Raw genomic sequence first — 24633 nt, 5'->3', positions numbered from 1 at the left:
GACACAGAAAGACTTACCAAACTCCTCGACGAAGAGTGTCTTCTGTTCTGACAGCACCTTGGTGCACACCAGACAGAAGAGCGCCTCCTTGAGCTCTTCCTCCTTGTCACTTTTGGACAGGTCCCGTAGTGTATGAATAAGGACGCTGAAAGAAAAAAAAATAATAAATTGATCACTTTCTTAAACAATTTATTGACGAACCAAGAGCCACTCGTCCGGTAACCGGAAAAACCTCAAACCATATCACAAAGCTTACAAGGTCAATTGGTAATGTTTATAACCACACAAGTAAACAAGTTACATGGCTACTAAAACTCAGGCTTCCTTTTAAGAGATAAAAACTAGGAGGCTACGCCGAGACTAAATCTAGAAGGACCATGCCCAACGCCAATTTTTCCATTTACTTTACCGTAGAAAAATCAATTTAACAAAAAAAAATTGACCAACTTCAAGATCACAAAAATAAACTAAAAAGCAAAAAATTATATCGTAAGTCCTGTGTTGGCACCGCCTTCAAAGTGATCAGAAAGTAGCACATACGATGTTATTTTTGGAGGAGCGATCGGGCGGGAGCGACTGGCGATATAAGGCGCTCGCCGTACAGTCGGCTTTAGTGGTCTCGTGGCGTTCGAGCTGCCACAACTCATGTTTGTATTCCTTCATGGGTTACTTGGGATAGGAGAATGGCTTGAGCAGTGAATGACGAGTGTTGGCATTTCGGAAGCGATACCTTAAACCTGAATCCGGAGTCTCTGGGACTGCTCAAGTTATTCTCTTCCATTTTAGGGTTTGTTTTGGTTACAGTGATTTGTTAATTAAGTTGTCCTGACCAATATTGAAACCATAACTTTGTTCAACATTGGTTTTCTTATATTTTTAATCCACTTCTGAGTAGTTTTGCTAAAAATTGTTTAATTTGGTCTACATTGTCGAATGCTGTACTAAAAAATTACCTGTAGGCAGATTTCAGCTCCAAGCTGGCAACACTCAAGCACAGCCATTTTCTCTTCTCCTTCGACAGCTTATGTAGTTTCTCTTGAAAGATCTCCTTACAGGGTTTCAAAATTAACTGGCAACACTCCATTTTGGCGAATTGCTTCGCCAACTCCTTTTGGCGGTCTTTGTAATTTTTCAGATTTTTGTACACTGTTCCGGGTGGGGTAATCTCCCCAAATTGTTGGTACGATGGTGAAGACATCACTGAGTTCTCGGGTGAGGTGATTTCCCCATACTGATAGGGTGGTGAAGTTTTTATTGAATTATCAGGTGGTGTGATTTCCCCAAATTGGGGGAAAATTGGTGATGCATTGCGTGCGTGAATTGGTAAAGATCTAGGGATTATTTCCATAAACTTTTCGAGATCGTCGTCCAACGACAAATTGGGGCTCCCTGGTGAGGTGTCTATGGTTTTGTGGGGGGATTCCATGCTTGAATTTTGGGGGGAATACAAAAAGCTGTTGACAGAGCTGGGTGGTGTTGGTAGTATGTAACGCTCCAACTCCAAGCCAACATTTTCGCTTACGTCATCAAATTCTTCATTCATGTCCAGATCTAGGAGATTTTCGGGTTCACTGGGTTGATGTGCTTGTGTAAGTTGATTTGTTTGGGCGAGTTGATGCGTTTGGGCGAGTTGATATGTTTGTGTAAGTTGATTTGTTTGGGCGAATTGAGGCGTTTGGGAGAGTTGATGTGTTTGGGTGAATTGATATGTTTGGGAGGGTTGATATGTTTGGCTGGGTTGGTTTAACCCTTCATCAACTTCAAATGGCAAAACACTTAGGCATTTGTTTATATCTTCTTGAGATAAGAAAGACAGGTCAATTTCTTCACAAGTTGATATGTTGATTGACGGTGGGAGTTGATCGTGTATTTTCGGCGGTGTGGGCACTGTGACGAAGTCTGTTTTCACGATCACTTGCCCGCCAGAGTGCATCTGAGGGTTCCGTATCTGCAAAAAATAATAATCAACACATCTATATTCTATACTAATATTATAAAGCTGAAGAGTCTGTTTGTTTGCTTGAACGCGCTAATCTCAGGAACTACTAGTCAGATTTAAAAAATTCTTTCAGTGTTAGATAGCCCATTTATCGCGGTAGGCTATAGGCTATATAGCATTCCCGTATTCCTACAGGAACGGGAACCACGCGGGTGAAACCTTGGGGATCTGTTATCTATATTAATATTAAATAATTTGTATTGATGAGAACTTTACATCAACATAGGTTGTGACTCATTGAGGGTCTGGTGATGGAGACGAAAGATACTTAAAGGAACTCCTGAATGGTTTACAGTAGCTACCTTGTGATTGAGCTTGATTAATTTGTATTGATGAGAACTTTCCACCTAGATGGGTTGTGACTGTTATTAGGGGTCTGGCGATGAAGACGAAACTCACTTAAGGGAACTCCTCAACGTTATCCATATTAATATTAAATAACCTGAAGATTTGTTGATTGCTCGCCTGAACGCGCTAATCTGAGAAACTACTGGTCCGATTTCAAAAACTCTTTCAGTGTTAGATAGTCAATTTAACGAGGAAGGCTCAAACCTATATATTATCCCCGTATTTCTACAGTAACGGGATCCACGCGGGTAAAACCACGCGGCGTCAGTTAATTTCTTATATAAGTAATAAAAATTACCTCATATGGACGAATGGAAGCGGTAGCTTGCTTGGATTTTAATTTGTCGTTCCTGTCAGGACCCCTTCTGAGGTAAGCCTTCTGCACTTTCTTCTTTTTAGTCTTACCACCAATATCTTCTTTATCATCTTCCTCTTCTTTATCCCCATCTTCATTTCCATCAGAATCTTGGGCTGAGTTATCAGCGAATCCACTATCTTCGGATGACTGAGAATCGATCCGCGAAGCCCTGTCTTCGCACACAATTTTAGTTGAAAACTTCTTCAATTCTTCATCGTCTTCTTCATCTTCCTTCTTCTCGATTACAAGTTGGTTGAAATTCTCCAGAAGTTCTGCGTCACAATCGTTAAGACTCGGCGTTGAATCTATTCGTGACTTTTTGTCTGTTTCTATAAACTCTTCTAACACTCCTTTCTCTCTTTCAACCTCATTTTGAAAATCGCAAATAGAGTCGTCGTCTTGGTCGTTGAGACCCGATGCTTCGTTATTCAGCCGTGCTTTCTTCTCGATTTCGAGTTTCTCCAACTTTTTGAGGAGATTCTCGAATGGCGCTTCCACGCGCATCTCATTTTGTGTAATCTCATTAATATTTGTTTGAATTTCCTCTGATTCTTGCTTTCTGTTTTTTGTTTGTTTCTTCTTGTCTTTCTTGTTCTTTCGGAATAGTGCGACTAACGGTTCCCATAGTTTTTTTCTGAGGGAGTTTTTGTTTTCCGCCATTGTTGTATTGTTTTCGCATTCCGTCATCGTTGTAGTGTTTTTACTTTCAGCCATTGGTGTGTTGTTTTGTACGGGGAACTTGGAATGGCACATAGTGAGCAGTTTAAAGAGCTTCTAGTCCCTCCTGCATCTGTAACAAGTATTTCTTTATTAGTAACATTATCTGGATCATCATCATCATCATCATCATCATCATCATCACCATCACCATCATCATCATTATCAACCCATATTCGACTCACTGGCATACAGACAATTTTTTTATAAAAAAAATACCTTTCACTAATCTTGCTCAAAAACACAGTTATATTACCACACTACAGCGGGGCTAAACAAGCATTTCAGCCTCTAGGGGCTTCTGTAGTAATTCTGTTTTATTTTTTTTTATTTTTGTCTGTTACGAGTACTACTATAAAACGAAAAAGGTTTAATTCGTAAATAGTATCATACTAAAATAATGACGTCTATAAAACGAAGGAGGTTTTATTCGTAAATAGAATCATCATAGGTGGGTACGAGTACTTAATATTATGTAATGCCCTGATTGTTTGATTAAGAAAAAAAAAACATACATACAGCCGAACGTAGAACCTCCTCCTTTTTGGAAGTCGGTTAAAATTTTTAAATTGAAACGAAATACAGCGTTCTTGTCTGTGGAATGCATATTTTTTTAATTTGATTATAATTGAGTTGCGAGCAAAAAGAATTTTAATATTGAATACTGTACTAAATTAGTTCATTTTCTCGCAATTATAGTGACAAGTATAGAGTAACACGCGGGGCTAAACCCATTATAAACTCGGATTTTTAGCGACCCTCGCCTTACGGCTCGTGCTTTAAAAATACTTCGTATATGATGGGACTTTTTAGCCCCTTGTATAACAATCTAATATTTTATCCCTAATAAATAAATAGAGAGCCGCGATAGACCAGTGAATATGACCTCTGCCTCCGATTCCGGAGGGTGTCGGTTCGAATCCGGTCCGGGGCATGCATCTCCAACTTTTCAGTTGTGTGTATTTTAAGAAATTAAATAAATAATCAAACGGTGAAGGAAAACATCGTGAGGAAACCTGCATACCAGAGAGAATTTTCTTAAATCTCTGCGTGTGTGAAGTCTGCCAATCCGCATTGGGCCAGCGTGGTGGACTTTTGGCGTAACCCCTCTCATTCTGAGAGGAGACTCGAGCTCAGCAGTGAGCCGAATATGGGTTGATCACGACGAATAAATAACAGATGAGGGTATATATTTCTTGTGCCGGCTCTCATACTATATCGCGCCTACGGTTAACAAGATAACTTTTATGGTAACTAATGAATTTACAAATTTTAAGGATAATACGTATTAAATCATTATTGCTATTATTAAATTAATTATTATCATTGTTGCATTAAGCTCACGTCGTAAATATATTATTTGTGATTCACTTGATGACCTCAAAGAGCAGCAACGATTAAAATTATATACTCAGAGGCACAATTATCCGCCCACTTTACAGCACTCGAGCGCATCATCATCATCATCATATCAGCCGATGGACGTCCACTGCAGGACATAGGCCTTTTGTAGGTACTTCCAAACATCACGATACTGAGCCGCCTGCATCCAGCGAATCCCTGCGACTCGCTTGATGTCGTCAGTCCACCTGGTGGGAGGTCAGCCAACACTGCGCTTACTAGTGCGGGGTCGCCATTCCAGCACTTTGGGACCCCAACGACCATCGGCTCTTCGAACTATGTGCCCCGCCCATTGCCACTTCAGCTTCGCAACTCGTTGAGCTATGTCGGTGACTTTGGTTCTTCTGCTGATCTCCTCATTTCTGATTCGATCACGCAGAGATACTCCTAACATAGCTCGTTCCATCGCCCGCTGTGTGACTCTGAGCCTTCTTATGAGGCCCATAGTTAGCGACCTCTAAGCATACTACATAGAAATCGGTCCCGATTTCCCTTCACTCGTACCGACAACGCTCCCTAGACGATAATCGTCCCTAAATCGTGAGCTCGCCTGAAGCAATGTTAGATTTAGGGTAGGTAATAATAAAAAAATCGGGTAAGTATCAAAATACTTGGACCTTGCTCACGAGATTACCGCCATGTGCAATGTTGAGTCAACTATTATTGTTCCGATAGTTGTTTCAGTCAATGGTCTTATAGCGAAAAGCTTCGACCAACACCTTAAGAAGCTTTCGCTTAACTGTTGGATCAAGAGTCGGATACAGAAGATTGTGATTCTTGAGACGGCGCGTATTGTGAGGAGGTTCCTCACTCTGGAGCCCTGACCACCGGTTGCTTGGACACTCAAATGTCCCGCAGCGGGGGGGTTGATTTTTTTTTATAAATTTTTAGTAGTGTAGTATTTTATATTTATATTGACATTGTTAAAAAAAAAAAGAACTAATAAATAAATGAGAGAAAAAAAAATCGGGTAAGATTTCTCTACACACGAGGCAATTTATCCTCCCCTAGGCAGGTCCTCCCCACCACTGCCCCGACATCGCCACCGATTTTAGGGTCGTGTGTAGACCCTTTAACTGCCATAACGCGTGTTAAGTATTATTAGATAGATGTATTTAATTTCTTAAAAATCACATAAAATTAAATATCACGTGTCTCAGTCGGTGAAGGAAAACATCGTGAGGAAACCTGCATACCAGAGAATTATCTTAATTCTCTGCGTGTATGAATTACATAGGTTTCCTCACGATGTTTTTCAAAAATCAAACAATGATTCATTATTAATTAAAGATAACGTAATATACACAAGTCCTTAATATTTTTTTCTTTAAAATAGAACAAAAATAAAAGAATAAATAAATAAAAAAAAATTGAGCTGGAATCGAATTCGGGTTTCATAAGTTTTGCCCTTAGTTTCACACCACTTGTCGAAATAACGTCGAAATGTGTTAACTTTATGCACGGCTTGTGTTAGGTTTATTTTCGTTACGCAATTTCTTGATTCGGTCGCCGCTACAAAATATTTCACGTGGAAAAAGTCTCTTTGTAATAAAAAACAAACGGTCACAATCACAATAACATTCGATTGTAAGAATCACGTTGAATATCAATATGACTAGTTGTTACAGTAACCATTGATAAGTGCCGCGTTGCAAGAACCAGCTCATGACTAAGGGTCCCGTATGGGTTCGAAACTAGTCGGGCATACTCCGACCTAATATCACGTGAGTTTTAGCCGTGTTTCATAATCGATAGTCTCTCTGATTTTTTAGCAGATAGCGATAACGTAAACGATTTGAAAAACAGACAGGGGAAATATTCGTATGGTTTAGTAAAAGTTAGGACCCAATACATAACTTATATCTAATAAAAAAAATAGTGTGTAAATGAAAATTTTGAAAAATCCCAGAATGTCATGAAATTATTAATGGGGATGATGACTAGGTCTGATTAAATTGATTTTTATGATACATTCGAGTAAATAGGGTCATTGTTAACTAATTTATATATAAAAAGCTAAGATTGTCTGGATATTTGCAAAATAAATGAGATTATAAAATTTCAAAATCTATTAAAAATTCATACAGTTTTAGCTTCCTTACATTAAATGTGCATTTTTTAATATATAAACTATAAACATAAACGCACAAATAACAAAGATATTAGTAATTTTGTTTGTACATACAAATCTAACGATCACTACATTACCTACGACGTCATTAGTTCGTGTCATTTTGTATGGGGCGTTTTTCAGGGATCCGCGGCAGTGCCGCAAATCTGACCCTTTAAATCCCTAGCTCCGAAAGAAATGATCGCAGATACCCTGTTACTTTTACAAAATTGCTTTACTATTAGTATACTCTGAATTTATATACAATTTAAAAAACTGTCATCATCCCTATTACAGCCTCACAGATCAGTTTAAAATTGACAAAGTTCCATACAAACTTTTATCCCCTATTTTATCTAATTGGGGGTAGAATTGATCAAAATCCTTTCTTAGCGGATGCCTACGTCATAACATCTACCTGCATGCCAAGTTTCAGCCCGATCCGTCCAGTGGTTTGTGCTGTGTGTTGATAGATTACTATGTCAGTCAGTCACCTTTAAGTATATTTAGATTAGTCATAGATTACCAATAAAATGATATCACTGCTAATCATTAGAATTCGTTATCATTGTGTTATATTCAGAATTTTATCATTATTATCAAACATTATCTTTACTTATATTATAAAGCTGAAGAGTTTGTTTGCTTGAACGCGCTAATTTCAGGAACTACTGGTCCGATTTGAAAATTTCTTTCAGTGTTAGATAGCCCATTTATCGAGGAAGGTTATATATTATCCCCGTATTCCTACGGGAACGGGAACCACACGGGTGAAACCGTGCGGCGTCGTTATCTGATAAAATGCATTTCATTCAGATTATTTATCTATACATTTTATAAAGTTCTATTTGTCTTTAAATTCAAAAAGTACCTCATCATTAACAACCCATCTTTCCCTCTCCTCTCCTCTCCAAGAATGAGGGGTAAGGCTAATAGTTCACCAAGCTGGCCCAATGCTGATTGGCAGACTTCATACTAAATAAAAATTCTTAAATATGCAGGTTTCCTCACGATGTTTATCCTTCACCGTCTGAGACGCGTATATTTAATTTTTATTTAACATAAAATTTAAAATTCTGATAAGCACCCGAAGGTCATGAAATTATTAATTACACTCTCGATCAAGTCATCATTTGAGACCCAACTCGAGTATATTTGCAGACATTCGGTTATTCTTCCTCAAAATTTATATCTTCAAGAAGCATACTTTTATTGGGCCAATTATTCTTGAAGAGTGATAAAAAATGTATATATATTCAAGTAGTATACTTTTACTAGCGGACGCCTGCGACTTCGTCCGCGTGGAATTTAGTTTTTCACAAATCCCACGGGAACCATGGATTTTTCTGGTTTAAAAAGTAGCCTATGTGTTAATCCAGGCTATAATATATCTTAATACCAAGTTTCAGCTAGTTCGGTTTAGTAGTTGAGGCGTGAATTAGTAACAAACATTCATCTCATCAAAATCATCAGTTTTCGCAAATATCGGGAAACCATGGATTTATTCGGAATAAAAAGTAGCCTATGTGTTAATCCAGAGTAAAATCTATTTCCATTCATTCCATTCCATATATGACGGATTTTTGAATCTCGTATTCTAACCTCGAAAAAAATTAAACCGAAATAATCACTGTGTTTTGTATCAAAAGAAATGTTGAAAATGGAATGCCAACCAGCCCATACAATGTCGGCCCAGGGAACCCAGATATACACCCGTATAAACGTATGTGGAGATGATAATATGATGTATAAAAATAAGGATCTGATTAAATAACTGGCTCAATGCTATCCTACTAATATTATAAACGCGAAAGTTTGTATGGATGTTTGGATGTATGTTTAATGTTTGGATGTTTGTTACTCTTTAACGCCGCTACTACTAAAGCGATTTGGCTGAAATTTGGAATGGAAATAGTTATGGGAATACTCCGGATTAACACATGGCTACTTTTTATTCCGAAAAAATCCATAGTTTCCCGAGATTCGCGAAAACTGATGATATTGATGATATGAATGTTTGTTACTCTTTCACGCCTCGACTACTGAACCGAATTAGCTGAAATTTTGTATTGAGATGTATTATAGCCTGGATTAACACATAGGCTACTTTTTATCCCGGAAAAATCCATGGGATTCCCGAGGGATTTGTGAAAAACTAAATTCGCGGGCGTCCGCTAGAGTGTTATAAAAGTAGATACATACAGCCGAGCCTAGAACCTCCTGCTTTTTGAAAGTCGGTTAAAAATAGTAATTAGTTTTTAAACTTCAAGTATTATTATCAACGCAACGTTGTTATCAACGCAACGTTGTTATCAACGCAACGTTGTATTTTGAATTGACTCATAGGTCACAATGATAAGTATTTAAAGGAAAAACTGGCTATTTTTTAAACAAACCATCGATAACGCTAGTTAATCGACAATAGGGATGATAACTGTTTTTTTTTAATTGTATATAAATTAAGAGTATGCTAATAGTAAAGCAATTTTGTAAAAGTAACAGGGTATCTGCGATCATTACTTTCGGAGCTACAGGGATTTAAAGGGTCAGATTTGCGGCGCTGCCGCGGATCCCTGAAAAACGCCCCATACAAAATGATACGAACTAATGACGTCTTAGGTACATAATGATCGTTAGATTTGTATGAGCGGTCAAACTAAATTACTAATATCTTTGTTATTTGTGCGTTTATGTTTTTAGTTAATGTATTAAAAATGCCACATTTAATGTAAAGAAGCTAAAACTGTATGAATTTTCATCTAAATTCGATAAAAAATTTTGAATTTTTACAATCTCATTTATTTTGCAAATATCCAGTCAATCTTTGCTTTTTATGTATAAATTAGTTAACATTGACCTTATTTACCCGAATGAATCATAAAAATCAATATATTCAAACCTAGTCATCATCTCCATACTAATAATGTCTAGAAAATGGTATTTTTTATATCTATAGTAATTTTATAAATGCTGTCTGTCTGTCTGTTACCTTTTCACGGCTAAACCGATTAAGAGGAATTTTGGTATTATGATAAATGAGACCTTGGAGCAGGACATAGGCTACTTTTTATCCCTAAAATAAAAAGAGAAAGGGGTGACATTAGGGTTAAAAGTTTGTATGGAAAGTCCATTTTAAGCCGATTTCAAAAAATTACGAAACGTAATGTTATTTAAGAATTTTTAAAATTCAACCCCTAAAGTGATGAAGAGGTAAGTTTACATCGCGGGCGTTCGCTAGTTTGCCATATCTATACTAATATTATAAAGCTGAAGAGTTTGTTTGTTTGTTTGATTGAACGCGCTAATCTCAGGAACTACTTCTTCTCTTAGGTCTTGTGAAAAACTCTTTCAGTGTTAGATAGCCCATTTATCAAGGAAGGCTATAGGCTATATTTTATCCCTGTATTCCTACGGGAACGGGAACCACGTGGCATCTACTAGTCTTTTAAATACGACCAATATTACAATTAGATTACACCAAAGATTGTATTAGGGGTGGGTTCGACAATAGCCCAACGGGGTGGTGAACGAACCACCCCGTTGGGCTATTGTCGTAACGTAATCTATAATATAAAACCGGCCAAGTGCGTGTCGGACCACGTGCAGTGTAGGGTTCCGTAGATTAAGTTAGCACTTAATTCCCGAGTAATGCACTGCTACGATGGAACATACATACATATAAATGGGGATGATGACTAGGTTTGAATATATTGATTTTTATGATACATTCGGGTAAATAGGGTCAATGTTAACTAATTTATATATAAAAAGCAAAGATTGTCTGAATATTTGCAAAATAAATGAGATTATAAAATTTCAAAATCTATTAAAAATCTTTTATCGTAATTAGATGAAAATTCATACAGTTTTAACTTGATTACATTAAATGTGACATTTTTTAATATTTGAACTATAAACATAAACACACAAATAACAAAGATATTAGTAATTTTGTTTGTACGCACATACAAATCTAACGATCATTACATTGCCTACGACGTCATTAGTTCGTGCCATTTTGTATGGTTTATAATTATACCTACAAAGCGTGGTTAACCTACTCTTAATTGATTTGTTTTGGTTCGTCAAATTAATGAATCGATTATTTACGCAATTGAGGGTAACGGTAATAGGGTAACGGACTATACAAGTCGTTATCAACCCATATACGGCTCACTGAGCTCGAGTCTCCTCTCAGAATAAGAGGGGTTAGGCCAATAGTCCACCACGCTGGCCCAATGCGGATTGGCAGACTTCACACACGCTCTCTGCGTGTATAATCAAGAAATTCTCTGGTATGCAGGTTTCCTCACGATGTTTTCCTTTACCGTTTGAGACACGTGATATTCAATTTCTTAAAATGCACACAACTGAAGAGTTGGAGGTGCATGCCCCGGACCGGATTCGAACCAACACCCTCCGGAATCAGAGGCAGAGGTCATATCCACTGGGCCATCACGAGTCTTAGTCGAGTAATCTCTGGATCTACTGAACCGACTTTGATAATTCTCTTACGTGGATTGGAGTGGATTTTCATCGTTCGTTAGCCCGCTTCCATTTTAGAAAGCATCATCACTTACCATCAGGCGAGATTGTAGTCAAGGGCTAACTTGTACAGAATAAAAAGAAAATTGGGATTGAGGTAGGGTAGGGTTAGGACTTCACGCGGACGAAATCGCGGCCGTTCGCTAGTTTAATATAAAATATATTTCATCCATTAAACAGGTTGGTGAAGGTCGTCTTAAAGGATTCTCTATTAATTCAATAAATCGCACAAGAGTTTTTTTAACGGACGTAAATAAAATGTTTTTAACAAAAAAGTGTGTGTCAGCTCCGACGCACGAATTAAAACGGTGAAAGGTGCGCAGAATAGGTTGCGCACAAAAACATAACGCTGTCATTCGTTCATCGAATTTTACCGCCAAAAATATATTCTTAAGGAGTGAACTCCAAAAAGTCAATCGACTTTCTAATAAACTAAAAAACGGAAAATAACATCGTATGTGCTAACTTCTGATCACTTTGAAGGCGGTGCCAGTGGCGGTGGTGTTAGTGTCGTATAAATTAAAGCCGTTTCTGAAAGAACCACGGGAAAGAACTGTCTGTAAACCCTAACACTTTATGATTTAAACGGCTTTAATTAATACACCACTGGTTTGGCACCGCCTTCAAAGTTATCAGAAAGTAGTACATACGATGTTATATTCCGCTTTTTAGTTTATTTTTGTGATTTTGAAGGCGGTTCTTTTTTTTTGTTAAAAACATTTTATTTATTCTGTTTTTAGTATATCCTAGCTTAAGTAACGAAAGCGTCACAGTACCTACGGGCAATTTCGTTATTTTCATTTCAACACAAAATTACTGAACCGATTTTCATGAAAACTAAATGGGAGCAATCTGGAAGTATACTCGTTCAAACCAAAAAAAAAGTTTCAAAATTGGCTAAGAAATGACCAAGTTGGTTGAGGAATACGAAAAATCATCATCATCATTATCAACCCATATTCGGTTCACTGTTGAGCTCGAGTCTCCTCTCAGAATGAGAGGGGTCAGGCCAATAGTCCACCACGCCCAATGCGGATTGGCAGACTTCACACACGCAGAGAATTATGAAAATTCTCAGGTATGCAGGTTTCCTCACGATGTTTTTCTTCACCGATTGAGACACGTGATATTTAATTTCTTAAAATGCACACAACTGAAAAGTTGGAGGTGCATGCCCCGGACCGGATTCGAACCTACACCCTACGGAATCAGAGGCAGAGGTCATATCCACTGGGCTATCACGGCTGTTTCTGTCTTTTGTAATAGTGCGTGCTGAAAGCGTGTCTTTTAGTTTTTTATACTATTTAAATTTATTTAACGTGCGTTAAAAAAACTCTTGTGCGAATAAGGCCTGCGTACATACACGTCAGTTGTCTCACACGTTACTATATTTAGCAGATGCGCTAACGCCGGTTAGGTATTAAAAATTACAAGCCTAGAAACAAGTTTTCAAGTAAACAAGAACTTGCAGTTCTTGGATTTGCAAATTTATCTTTTGATAACCATAAAAAATAGAAGGAAATCATTATCAATACATAATAAACTAAAAAAACTATACGGTTAGGTATCCCCAATCGGAATGCAGTTTTTAAACATACTAGTTTAACCGTGCAGTTTCACCCACGTAGTTCTCGTTCCCGTATATGGGAATTTATCCCTGGTATACGGGGTTGAAATATAGCCTATGTTTATCTGTAGTCTATACTATAGACTATAGTTACTTACTTACTATATGTATAGTATAGACTATACTTACTTACTAATATTATAAAGCTGAAAGATTTGTTTGTTTGTATGTTTTGGATAGGCTCTGAAACTACTGAACCGATTTGAAAATTTCTTTCACTGTTGGGAAGCTACACTATCCCCGAATGCTATAGGCTATATTTTATCCCCGTATTCCTACGAAATCGGGAACCACGTAGGTGAAACCTAACTAACCACGATACTAAAACTCAAAAAAACTTCAATGTTTGTGAATCTGTTTGCCTGGTCTAATCACTGGAAAGGCTAAGCCGATTTTAATGGGACTTTGAGTGGAAGATAGAGGAGGTTATTGAGCAACATATAGGCTACTTTTTAGCCCCACCATTCTCTGGATCTACTTAACCGTAATCTACTTAATCCAAATTCTTTTACCAATATAAGCCACGTTATTTGTAAATGTCATAGGTTATGTTTTAACCCCGCGGGTGAAACCACGAGAAGTCTATACTATAATATTATAAAGAGGAAAGATTTGATTGTTTGTTTGCATTGAATAAGCTCCGAAACTACTAAACCGATTTGGAAATATCTTCCACTTTTGGGAAGCTACACTATCCCCGAGTGCTATAGGCTATATTTCATACCCGTATTCCTACGGGAACGGGAACCACACGACGTCTTGTAACAGATAAATTCAGTCTAATTCCTCTTCCTTTTCCTGGTGTATTAAACTAATAAATTAACTTAATTATCAAAATATTGAGGAAATTTAGCCTGTTAATTCAAATATGTTAAGAAAATTGTGGATCATTCGCAGTATGGTATATATATTACATTATATTACAGTTGTGACGTCAATACGCAGGAATATATAAAGCTGCTCACTCTGTGCTAGGGTTGCCAACTTACTATATTATACAGGGTGCTCGGGAGTATTTTCCATAACTTCAAAGTGTTTTTTTTTTTAAATATACTTATACTTAAACAATACACATCACTATCTAGCCCCAAATTAAGCATACAGAGTAGCTTGTGTTATGGGTGCTAAGATAGTTGATATTATAATATTAATATACAATTATATACTACATATAAATACTTATATAATGTATAAATACACACAGACACTGGAAAACACCCATGCGCATCACACAAATATTTTCCAGTAGTGGGAATCGAACCCACGGCCGTGGATGCAGAAAGCAGGGTCACTACCCACTGCGCCACGCGGCCGCCTAGTGTTGACGAGTATACTTATAGGAGCCGAACTGCATAACTAATATATTTTTAACTAAAATATAAAAACTTCTTATGTTTTTATACAAAGTAGTTCAAATAACTCCTACTATCCATGTAACTCACGCCTTTATCTATCCTTGCATTTTAAAATACGTCAAACTTGGCTACGTCATTATTATTTTGACGGCCGCGTATATTGTCAAAAACCTATTCCACCTAGCCTATAAGAACTTGTGTAAATTTTTGAGTTTCAAACTTTAAACGATCAAATTAAAAAAATAGTTGTTGGTATTCAAAATTTAAAAATTGTGAAATAGTATATGACAATTTTATTTCAGACAAATAGTGTTATTTTTTTTGACGTGACAACGTCTCATAATTTGATGGAGCCGGCTGCACACTCGAAAAAAGATGACATCATGCGTCGTTCCCTTGCGCTAGGGTTGCCAACTTTTTTTTAAAACAAATAATGTAGGTATATTCTGGTATATGAGGATTATTAAACAGTATTTTAGAAAAGCAAACATATTCTTTTGAAAAATGCAAATGAAATTTGAAAAATGAAATTTATTTAAGTATATTTTTTTTATAACTAAATCTGTAAAAATACTTTATTTCTCTGAAAAAATGTTGGCAACCCTATTCTGTCCATTCATATACCTATGGACGATTGTACTGTTTGTCGGAGTGCTGCCTCAATGGTTCCGTAGTTAGCTGCCTCAATGGATCAGTTACGAACAAAAAGATCCAGGGTTCGAATAAAAAAAAATACGTGTGAACTGACGCGGTAAAGCTATTGTATAGCATTTTTTATAACACATTTGCTCTTAGTATATCAAGTTTCACCAATTTCAGTATTGTAATGTATATTATTACGCACATGTGTAATGTAAAGTAAAATGTGCTGTAAAGTAATTTAAAACGTTAATCACCCGTCTAAAAACGAACGGTACTTTTTTAAAGACTTAGCAAAGAGTTTTTATGGCAGAAAAGTGTTCAACATTTTATGAATAAAATTAACTTAATATAATAAAAAAATATTTAATTCTTTTATTTTATTAATTTTGACAAGCCTCAATAGCTCAACGGTAAAGCGGTCGGTCTCATCACCGAGGGGTGGTGGTTCGATCCCCGCCCCGTCGGTCTATTGTCGTACCCACTCCTAGCACAGTCTTTGTCGACTAGTTGGAGGGGAATAGGAATATTGGTGAAATTATAAAAGATATGACAAATGAAAAAAAAAAAAAAAAAAAAAAGACAATCATTTATCTGTAACAGAAACACAAAAATATTAATTTACTTTATTAGTTTTCGGCAAATGCACCAAATACAGCCATACTGGCTGTAGGTTTTGCATTTGGTGCTGGCTGCCGAAAAAAAACGAACAAACTTCGCTATCTGTGCAAAAATGACAATGATAAGTTAAGATGACATCAAAATGTCATCATATAGAAGAAAAATAAACAAATTCATTTTCAGAAAATGTGTTCAAAGTGTGTTTTATTGGTTTGTTGGTTTTGTACTATTAAAACAACTCGATGGATATAACTGATCACTATATTATTATCTTATTATCCAAAATATTATTACAAGGTACAAGGTACAAGGTACATGGTACAAGAACTGAGGAAAATTACGAAAACATTTTATTACATTATGTTTGGAATGAATGAATATGGCGCTGGCGTATCATTTTATACAATCAAATATCTTCTCAATTATATTTATAAATTAAGATTAGTTTTTGTATTTATTTGTAAAATAAACCAACATGTTTCTCGCAAATGTGTTAATATTAATGTGGTGGGCTGTTGGCGTAACCCCTCTCATTCTGAAAGGAGACTCGTGCTCAACAGTGAGCCGAATATGGGTTGTCAAGGATGAAGTTATCTATATATATAGGTATAAAATATATAATATAGCCATGATTTTCCTTGATCAACTAAGCGTTTAAGACGCCATCTACGTAATACAATATAATGACAACTGATTACTATTCTTATTACTTATGGTGTTTTTAATCAGAATTTATCCTGTTAAAGACATTGATTTTATGTCCCTTAATAGAAACTAACGTAAGCCCCGCAACCAATGATAATTTTGTACTATAGATCGGTTACGTCCATACAAAATCACCGCAAACAGTGATCCGAATAATGGACTATAACATTGAGCGCACATATGCACAATTTTATCTTTAACTAGCGGACCCGTCAAGCTTCGCTTTGACTTATGTGCACTTCTTCCCTATCCCTACACTACATTACGCAACCCCTACCCTTCCACTACCCTATCCCTACCTTACCCCTACACTTCCCCTATCCTACACCTACTCTACCCCTACCCTACTCCTACCCCTACTTAAAACTCAAACGTTTATATGGGAAATAGAAAAGGGTTGATTTTATAGTTTTCCCAGCAATTATTCTAATTTTTCTCACCTTTTAAACCTTCCCTATACCTCCACGAACATTTCAAGACCAAGATAAGATAAATCCGTTAAGCCGATCTCGAGTTTTAGCGAGACTAACGAACAGCAATTCATTTATATATATATAGATTCCATTATATATTTATGCATTCCATTATTACCATTATAGCATGTTTATCGCAACATTGCTAATAATGAGCATGCTTCTTGTTTTTATGTTTTGCAAGTTTTCATGTATGTATGTGTGTATTTATGTATGTATGTATGTAGTTAAGTATAGTCTGTTTGTATTATTATTATGTATTATTGCATATTATTAATGTACTTAAATTACATAGCTTTGTCTTATTTTTTGTGTGCGTATACCCGAATCGGTGCTTACGTTTTCTCTTCCACAGTGGTTGTCTGGAAGAGATCGCTTTAGCGATAAGACCGCCATTTGTACATTAGTTTCTAAGTGTTATTATAAGTTATTGTTTATTTTTGTTTTAATGTACAATAAAGTATATTTCTTCTTCTTCTTCTTATTTCGAGCTTGCTCAAGAATCAACAGTCGTGCGATTTATGAGCATGCTTCTTGCTGCGCGGGTGGACGGGGGAGTGCTTTTAGCGCGTCTGAACAGGTTTGTTTATTGAGTATACTAGTAGATCTGCATTGCTATTCTTTATTCTCTTCACATTCATCTCTCCCTGTCTAACACGATACTATAAAGAGAGCGATAGATACAAATTAGCATGTGTAATTGGAATGTTTGCTTTGAGCATGCTTAGTCAGGAGCATACTTAATAATAGCATGTGTAATTGGAATGTTTGCTTAGAGCATGCTTATTCAGGAGCATACTTAATAATAGCATGTGTAATTGGAATGTTTGCTTAGAGCATGCTTATTCAGGAGCATATTTAATAATAGCATGTGTAATTGGAATGTTTGCTTAGAGCATGCTTATTTAGGAGCATATTTAATAATAGCATGTGTAATTGGAATGTTTGCTTAGAGCATGCTTATTCAGGAGCATACTTAATAATAGCATGTGTAATTGGAATGTTTGCTTAGAGCATGCTTATTCAGGAGCATACTTAATAATAGCATGTGTAATTGGAATGTTTGCTTAGAGCATGCTTATTCAGGAGCATACTTAATAATAGCATGTGTAATTGGAATGTTTGCTTAGAGCATGCTTATTCAGGAGCATACTTAATAATAGCATGTGTAATTGGAATGTTTGCTTAGAGCATGCTTATTCAGGAGCATATTTAATAATAGCATGTGTAATTGGAATGTTTGCTTTGAGCATGCTTAGTCAGGAGCATACTTAATAATACCATGTGTAATTGGAATGTTTGCTTAGAGCATGCTTATTCAGGAGCATACTTAATAATAGCATGTGTAATTGGAATGTTTGCTTAGAGCATGCTTATTCAGGAGCATACTTAATAATAGCATGCTTATTGCTAGCAAATGTATGCTCATATGGAGCATACTTAATAGCACGTTTTTGGCATTCTATTTTAGAGCATGTGTAACCTTAATGTTTTGTGTTGTAATTACTGATCATAAACTGTTTAGTGTGGGCATGGAGAACATGTCGGGCAGGTTTATGCATTCTGAAAGTATCCCTTAAACCCACTCCCAATCACCCCCTGATAATTATTTTGGAAATATATTTCATGTACCTACAGAATTGACCTCTCTACAGATTTATTATAAGTATAGATTTGATCATTATTAACAATCTATTAAAATAAACATGAAATCAAGTGAGAAATATCATCTATCTACTGTATGATATCCACAAAGGGTTGTCAATAGCCACCGGATGACACTTGTTAAATAGAATCTCAGTTTCGTATATGTATTGTTTCCTTGATGAGACATGACAATAAACATGACAATAAAAATATTTTTATTGTAATTTTGAAATAAATAGCAAGTTATTCGAGAAAATAGACCATTCCCCCCACCTTTAAAAAAAAAATTGCATTTTACTTTAATGTGCGTAATGATATACATTACGATATTAAAATTGGTGAAATAAGCGATACTTTACGAGCAAATGTGTTAAAATACTTAACATGTTTGTAAAAATATAATATCCAAAAACTGACAATTAGTAGCCAATTGTATAGAATCTATACTAATATTATAAAGCTGAAGAGTTTGTGTCTTTGTTTGTTTGATTGAACGCGCTAATCTCAGGACCTATTGGTCCGATTTGAAAAATTCTTTCAGTGTTAGATAGTCTATTTATCGAGGAAGGCTATAGGCTATATTATCCCCGTATTCCTACGGGAACGGGAACCACGCGGGTGAACTGCGCGGCGTCTACTAGTATGGTGATAAGAAACCGCTGAGTCACATATGTCTGATACATAACAAGGCGATGACGCATTTCTTCAACGCACGGGATAAATACAACCTGTTTATTATGAGATGTATATACATCTAGCGTAGCGAGACTTCGTCCGTTCAGTTTTTCGAAAATCTCGCAAAAACCATGGATTTTTTCGAAATAAACGGTAGCCTATGTGTTAATCCAGGGTATTTACTACCTTCGTTTTAAATTTCAGCAAAATCGGTTCAGTAGTAAACATCCATACAAAGTTTGGCGTTTATATAAGTAGGCATAAACAAGGCAGGCTTAAAAAACGAGCAGACAAAAAATATAAAAACAAACCTATTTTTAGCCATCGATCGTAGATCGTTAGATGGGCCCCGAAGCGTAGCGGAATAGGGATGATGACACTTTTTAAATTGTATATAAATTAAGAGTATGCTAATAGTAAAGCAATTTTGTAAAAGGAACAAGGTATCTGCGATTATTACTTTCAGAGCTTTTAAAGGAGGATTTAAAGGGTCTGATTTGCGGCGCGGATCCCTGAAAAACGCCCCATACAAAATGGCACGAACTAATGACGTAGTAGGTAATGTAATGATCGTTAGATTTGCCTGTGCGTTCAAACAAAAATACTAATATCTTTGTTATTTGTTCATATATTAAAAAATGTCACATTTAATGTAAGGTAATGATTTTTAATAGATTTTGAAATTTTATAATCTCATTTATTTTGCAAGTATCCAGACAATCTTTGCTTTTTATGTATAAATCAGTTAACATTGACCTTATTTACCCGAATGTATCATAAAAATCAGTATATTCATACCTAGTCATCATCCCCATTGTCATTAGTTTTGCAAATACTAACGCATGAAAAGTAACACCTTTCTCTACTAATTCGTGTTGCGGCTTGCGTTTTTACACTTCCAAAATTAACACGAAGGCATAATAAAGAGATTAAACAAGAAAAAACAGTAAAATGTTTTTTTAGGTCCAAGTTCACTCACACCATGCGCCTGTTAATAATAATAATAATTTATTTGCCAAATTGTGGGTTACAATAGATCTTACAATAATATGAAGTATGATTTCCAACACAATTTACCGAGTAAATCAGCGTGCAAATTTTTACCAATATTTTACAATAGCACTTGTGTTATACATATTATTGTTGCGTACTAAGATAAGATGTGTGCACGTCTTTGAGTAATTACATGACATTGAGCATCGTTTAATATGGAGGGGCCCATCTAACGATTTATATCGATGTTTTAGCTACTAAAGCTTCCTTATTTGTATTGTATTTGCACATCTACGAGTATACTAATATTATGAAGAGAAAGATTTGTTTGTTTGTTTGCATTGAATAGGCTCTGAAACTACTGAACCGATTTGAAAAATTCTTTCGCTGTTGGGAAGCTACACTATCCTAGAGTGCTGTAGGCTATATTTTATCCCCGTATTCCTACGCGGAACCACGCGGGTGGTTCTCGTTCAGGCGAACTAAAGTCACTGATATAGCTCAGCAAGTCGCGAAGCTGAAGTGGCAATGGGCAGGCCACATAGTTCGAAAAAAGTTGTGGTACCAAGGTGCTGGAATGGCGACCCCCTACTAGGTGGACGGAGGATAAAGCATTTGCATTGCAGCCGAAGCCTCCCACCAGCCAGACCTGGACAAATTAAGAAAATCTCAATCTGGCCAGCCGGGGATCGAACCCAGGACCTCCGTCTTGTAAATCCACCGCACATACTACTGCGCCACGGAGGCCGTCATTAGTCAAGGCTTAAATTTTGAGTACCGGATAACAATTGTATAGCTGTTTACCATACTAAGAATTAAGAATACATTATGATAATATTATATTAGCATTTTATTCTCAGACCTTTATACAAGTGACTATATCTGGGAGTACTATTGTAAAGTCCAGGACTTGTGACTACTGGATGTAGGGTTAAGGAATGTTACTTCGTTAATAATTGTGTATAAAAATACCTATAGATCCCAAATGAAATAATACTACAATTTCAGAATTAATAAAGAATTAAAAAATAAAATACAACTTATAAATTAACTTAGGAACATACTAAAATAATTAATTAGTAATAATCTTATTTTTTACTTTTTTCTAGCTAACAAAACTAACATTAAGTTTAAGACAATTTTGTAAGAATGTTGAAAAAGGATTAATAAAAAGGCTTTATTATTATTATATAACTAGCTTACGCCGCGCGGTTTCACCCGCGTGGTTCCTGTTCCCGTAGGAATACGGGGATAATATATAGCCTATAGCCTTCCTCGATAAATGGGCTATCTAACACTGAAAGAATTTTTCAAATCGGACCAGTATTTCCAGAGATTAGCGCATTCAATCAAACAAACAAACAAACTCTTCAGTTTTATAATATTGGTATAGATTGGTCAAGGTCGGACTGGTGGGAGGCTTTGGCGTGACTAGTTACGACCCTAATAGCAAAGAGGTACCACCAAGTAATTTAGCATTCTGATACAATGTCGTATGGAAACTGAAATTAGTGTGAATTTTCATCCTCTTCCTAACAAGTTAGCTCACTTCCAAAAATTGCATCATCACTTACCATCAGGTGAGATTGTAGTCAAGGGCTAACTTGTAAAGAATAAAAAAAAATAACCACCATTAGAGCAATGTGGTGGGTAAAACATCACGTGCTGGTCATCATAGGAAGGTTGCTAGTCACTCGGTTTTTTACATAATATATTTCGCAGAGTGTGTTAGTATATAGTATAAAGTCATATTACTAGAAAAATTTTGAATGTGCAAGTGGAAGGACATAAGAGAGGAAGGCCAAAGAAGAGATGGTTGGATTGTGTGAAAGAGGACATGTGTGTAAAAGGAGTGGATGATGAGTTGACGAGTAATACAGACGAATGGAAAAGATTGACATATTTTTCCGACCCCACTTAAGTGGGATAAGGGTAAGGAGATGATGATATTTCGGAGAGTGTGCACAGGAGCTATTTGAGCTTGTACCACCGTCACCTTTTTTACCATCGCACTGCAAGACACCGGGTAGGTTTCCATCCCTACGTCATTGACATTCCTAGAACTTGTATGAAGCGATTTGCTTCTTCGTTTCTTATACGCATGGCTAGGGTATAAAACTCTCTCTCGAAGTCAGTATTTTCCTCTATTGTATTTGACGGCCTCCGTGGTGCAGTGGTATGCGCGGTGGATTTACAAGACGGAGGTCCTGGCTCTCTTCCATCTTAAACTGCATCATCGCTTACCATCAGGTGAGATTGTAGTCAAGGGCTAACTTGTAAAGAATATAAAATTTCCTAATTCTTACAACTTGTGCATCTTTAAGATGAGAGTGAATAGGCATCTTCTAGCAAGCATGTATCACCTTCGGCCACATCTACACTTACCATCAGGGGAGATTGTGGTCAAGTGCAAGCTTATTCCTTATAAAAAAAAAAACACTATACTGTGTATTCCTCTCTCATTAGACTGCTATACCATGTAGTAGTAATAAAGGTTTTATAGAAGAGATATATATAAGAAATTAAATATCACGTGTCTCAAACGGTGAAGGAAAACATCGTGAGGAAACCTGCATACCAGAGAATTTTCTTAATTCTCTGCGTGTGTGAAGTCTGCCAATCCGCATTGGGCCAGCGTGGTGGACAATTGGCCTAACCCCTCTCATTCTGAGAGGAGACTCAAGCTCAGCAGTGAGCCGAATATGGGTTGATAATGAAGAAGAGATATGTCACTAGCACGAACAATAACAGCTAATTGACTTATTTTCATTGAGTTACATAGAGCAACGAAAGTTACATAAATAATTAATGATGCCCCAGTAAATATTGGTTCCATGGCAGATTGTAAGTTCAGGCAGTGTTACCAACTCTCCAAAATATTTATCCCTAAAGTTTGTGTCAAAAACCCCTAAAATCGCCTTAATTATTGAGTTGTCCCCCTAAAAATATAAATTCATAATAATTTAGAAATAATACGCTGTGATATGTCTCAAAAGTCTATATTTAATACAGACAAAATACTACGTCTTTATCTGAAGATTCAGATTTTTTTAAATCATACATGTTGACAATGAATTAATTTAACAATTTTTTATATTCGATGAAAGTGTGGTTGCAGAAAAACGTACTAAATATCGTTATAAGTCACTAGGTCAAGAAAGAAATATTAAAATTATCATGAATTTAAAAATCCCTAAAAATACCCCTAAAAATTTCAGACCCCTAAATTAAACTCCCATTTCACTTATTTGCCCCCTAAATCTGGGGGGAAAACCCCTAAGTTGGGAACCCTGAGTTCAGGAACTTTATTAACTGTATACTTATCGATACACAAATGTATAATGGTATTAAATACAAAATTGTGCGTTAAATCCGTAGGCACGTAACATATCTATGGTATAAAAAATCATCGTTGCTGATGACGATGAATAAGTATGTAAATTGTTTATTTTACTAACAATAATAACATGAGCGCTAAAATTAACCACGAACTTAATAAGTAACAATATACTTGAGATAAGGAAAAATTTGCGTATAAATTAACTTCTAAAACACGTACCTTAAGTATTTTCTTGGCACAAACAAAATTGAAAACCCAGTTCCAAATTCAAAAAGTTTTGCGCACAGACGAACTTTCACTGCACTCCTGTAAATCACAGCGTATCACAATCACTTTACAGTAGAGTTTTTTGTTGGATAACTTGTTTTTATTTGCAATAGTTCAATCGAAGGCTATGACGTTATGCGCACGAGTCTACATAATGTAAATGTACCTACTACCTTGCTCTGCTGTGATAAAAAAAACAACGGAATGCGAAATGACATTCTCAATCCGCCACTTTGTGACATTGACAGAAGGTTTTTAAAGTTGAGTTGACGTTTAAAAAGATACATTTACACGACACGATTATTATGCGATGTTCGTTCGATACTTATGCTTTTTTTGGAGTTTACTCCTTATAAATCGATTTTTCATATAAAGCCCCTGGTATGGAAAAAATATGGTAAGTTAAATTCGATGAACGAATGACAGCGTTACTTTTATGTGTGCAATTCTATACTGCGCACCTTTCACCGTGCGCTGTCGCGAACAGCGTAATCATGCGAGCGGGCGCGCACGTCGTGGCCTGCTGCTCCTTGGTTGCGCATCTTTTACTTTTCAGGCGTCAGTATTGAGACGTCCGTAGTGTATGCTGTGGGGCAACATACACTATTTAGACACTCTCACTCTTCGATCAGAAAGGGTAAACTCCATTCGTGCGTCGGAGCTGACACACACTTTTTTATTATCACAAGTTAGCCCTTGACTACAATCTTTGCCGGTAGGGTAGTAACTAGCCACGGCTGAAGCCTTCCACCAGCCAGACCTAGACCAATTAACAAAACCTCAATCAGCCCAGCCGAGGATCGAATCCAGGAC

At 36.4% G+C, this 24633-nt stretch overlaps 1 protein-coding gene across 1 annotated transcript in view; it reads right to left on the bottom strand.

Annotated features, from left to right (window-relative positions):
* The window catches only part of LOC112050700 (uncharacterized), a 41272-nt gene extending 17217 nt beyond the window's left edge, over positions 1–24055 (bottom strand). Inside the window, exons 1-4 of the mRNA XM_024089028.2 lie at positions 23773–24055; positions 2646–3495; positions 954–1948; positions 18–145 (exon numbers count right to left, since the gene is read on the bottom strand). Coding sequence (XP_023944796.2) covers positions 18–145; positions 954–1948; positions 2646–3458 — 1936 coding nt within the window. The 5' untranslated portion in view covers positions 3459–3495; positions 23773–24055. The remainder of the gene's footprint in view (positions 1–17; positions 146–953; positions 1949–2645; positions 3496–23772) is intronic.
* Positions 24056–24633: the final 578 nt, after the last annotated feature.

The sequence above is a fragment of the Bicyclus anynana genome, chromosome 27, assembly GCF_947172395.1.
Source record: "Bicyclus anynana chromosome 27, ilBicAnyn1.1, whole genome shotgun sequence".
NCBI classification, from domain to species: domain Eukaryota; kingdom Metazoa; phylum Arthropoda; class Insecta; order Lepidoptera; family Nymphalidae; genus Bicyclus; species Bicyclus anynana.
This window is presented reverse-complemented; position numbering and strand designations above follow the sequence as displayed.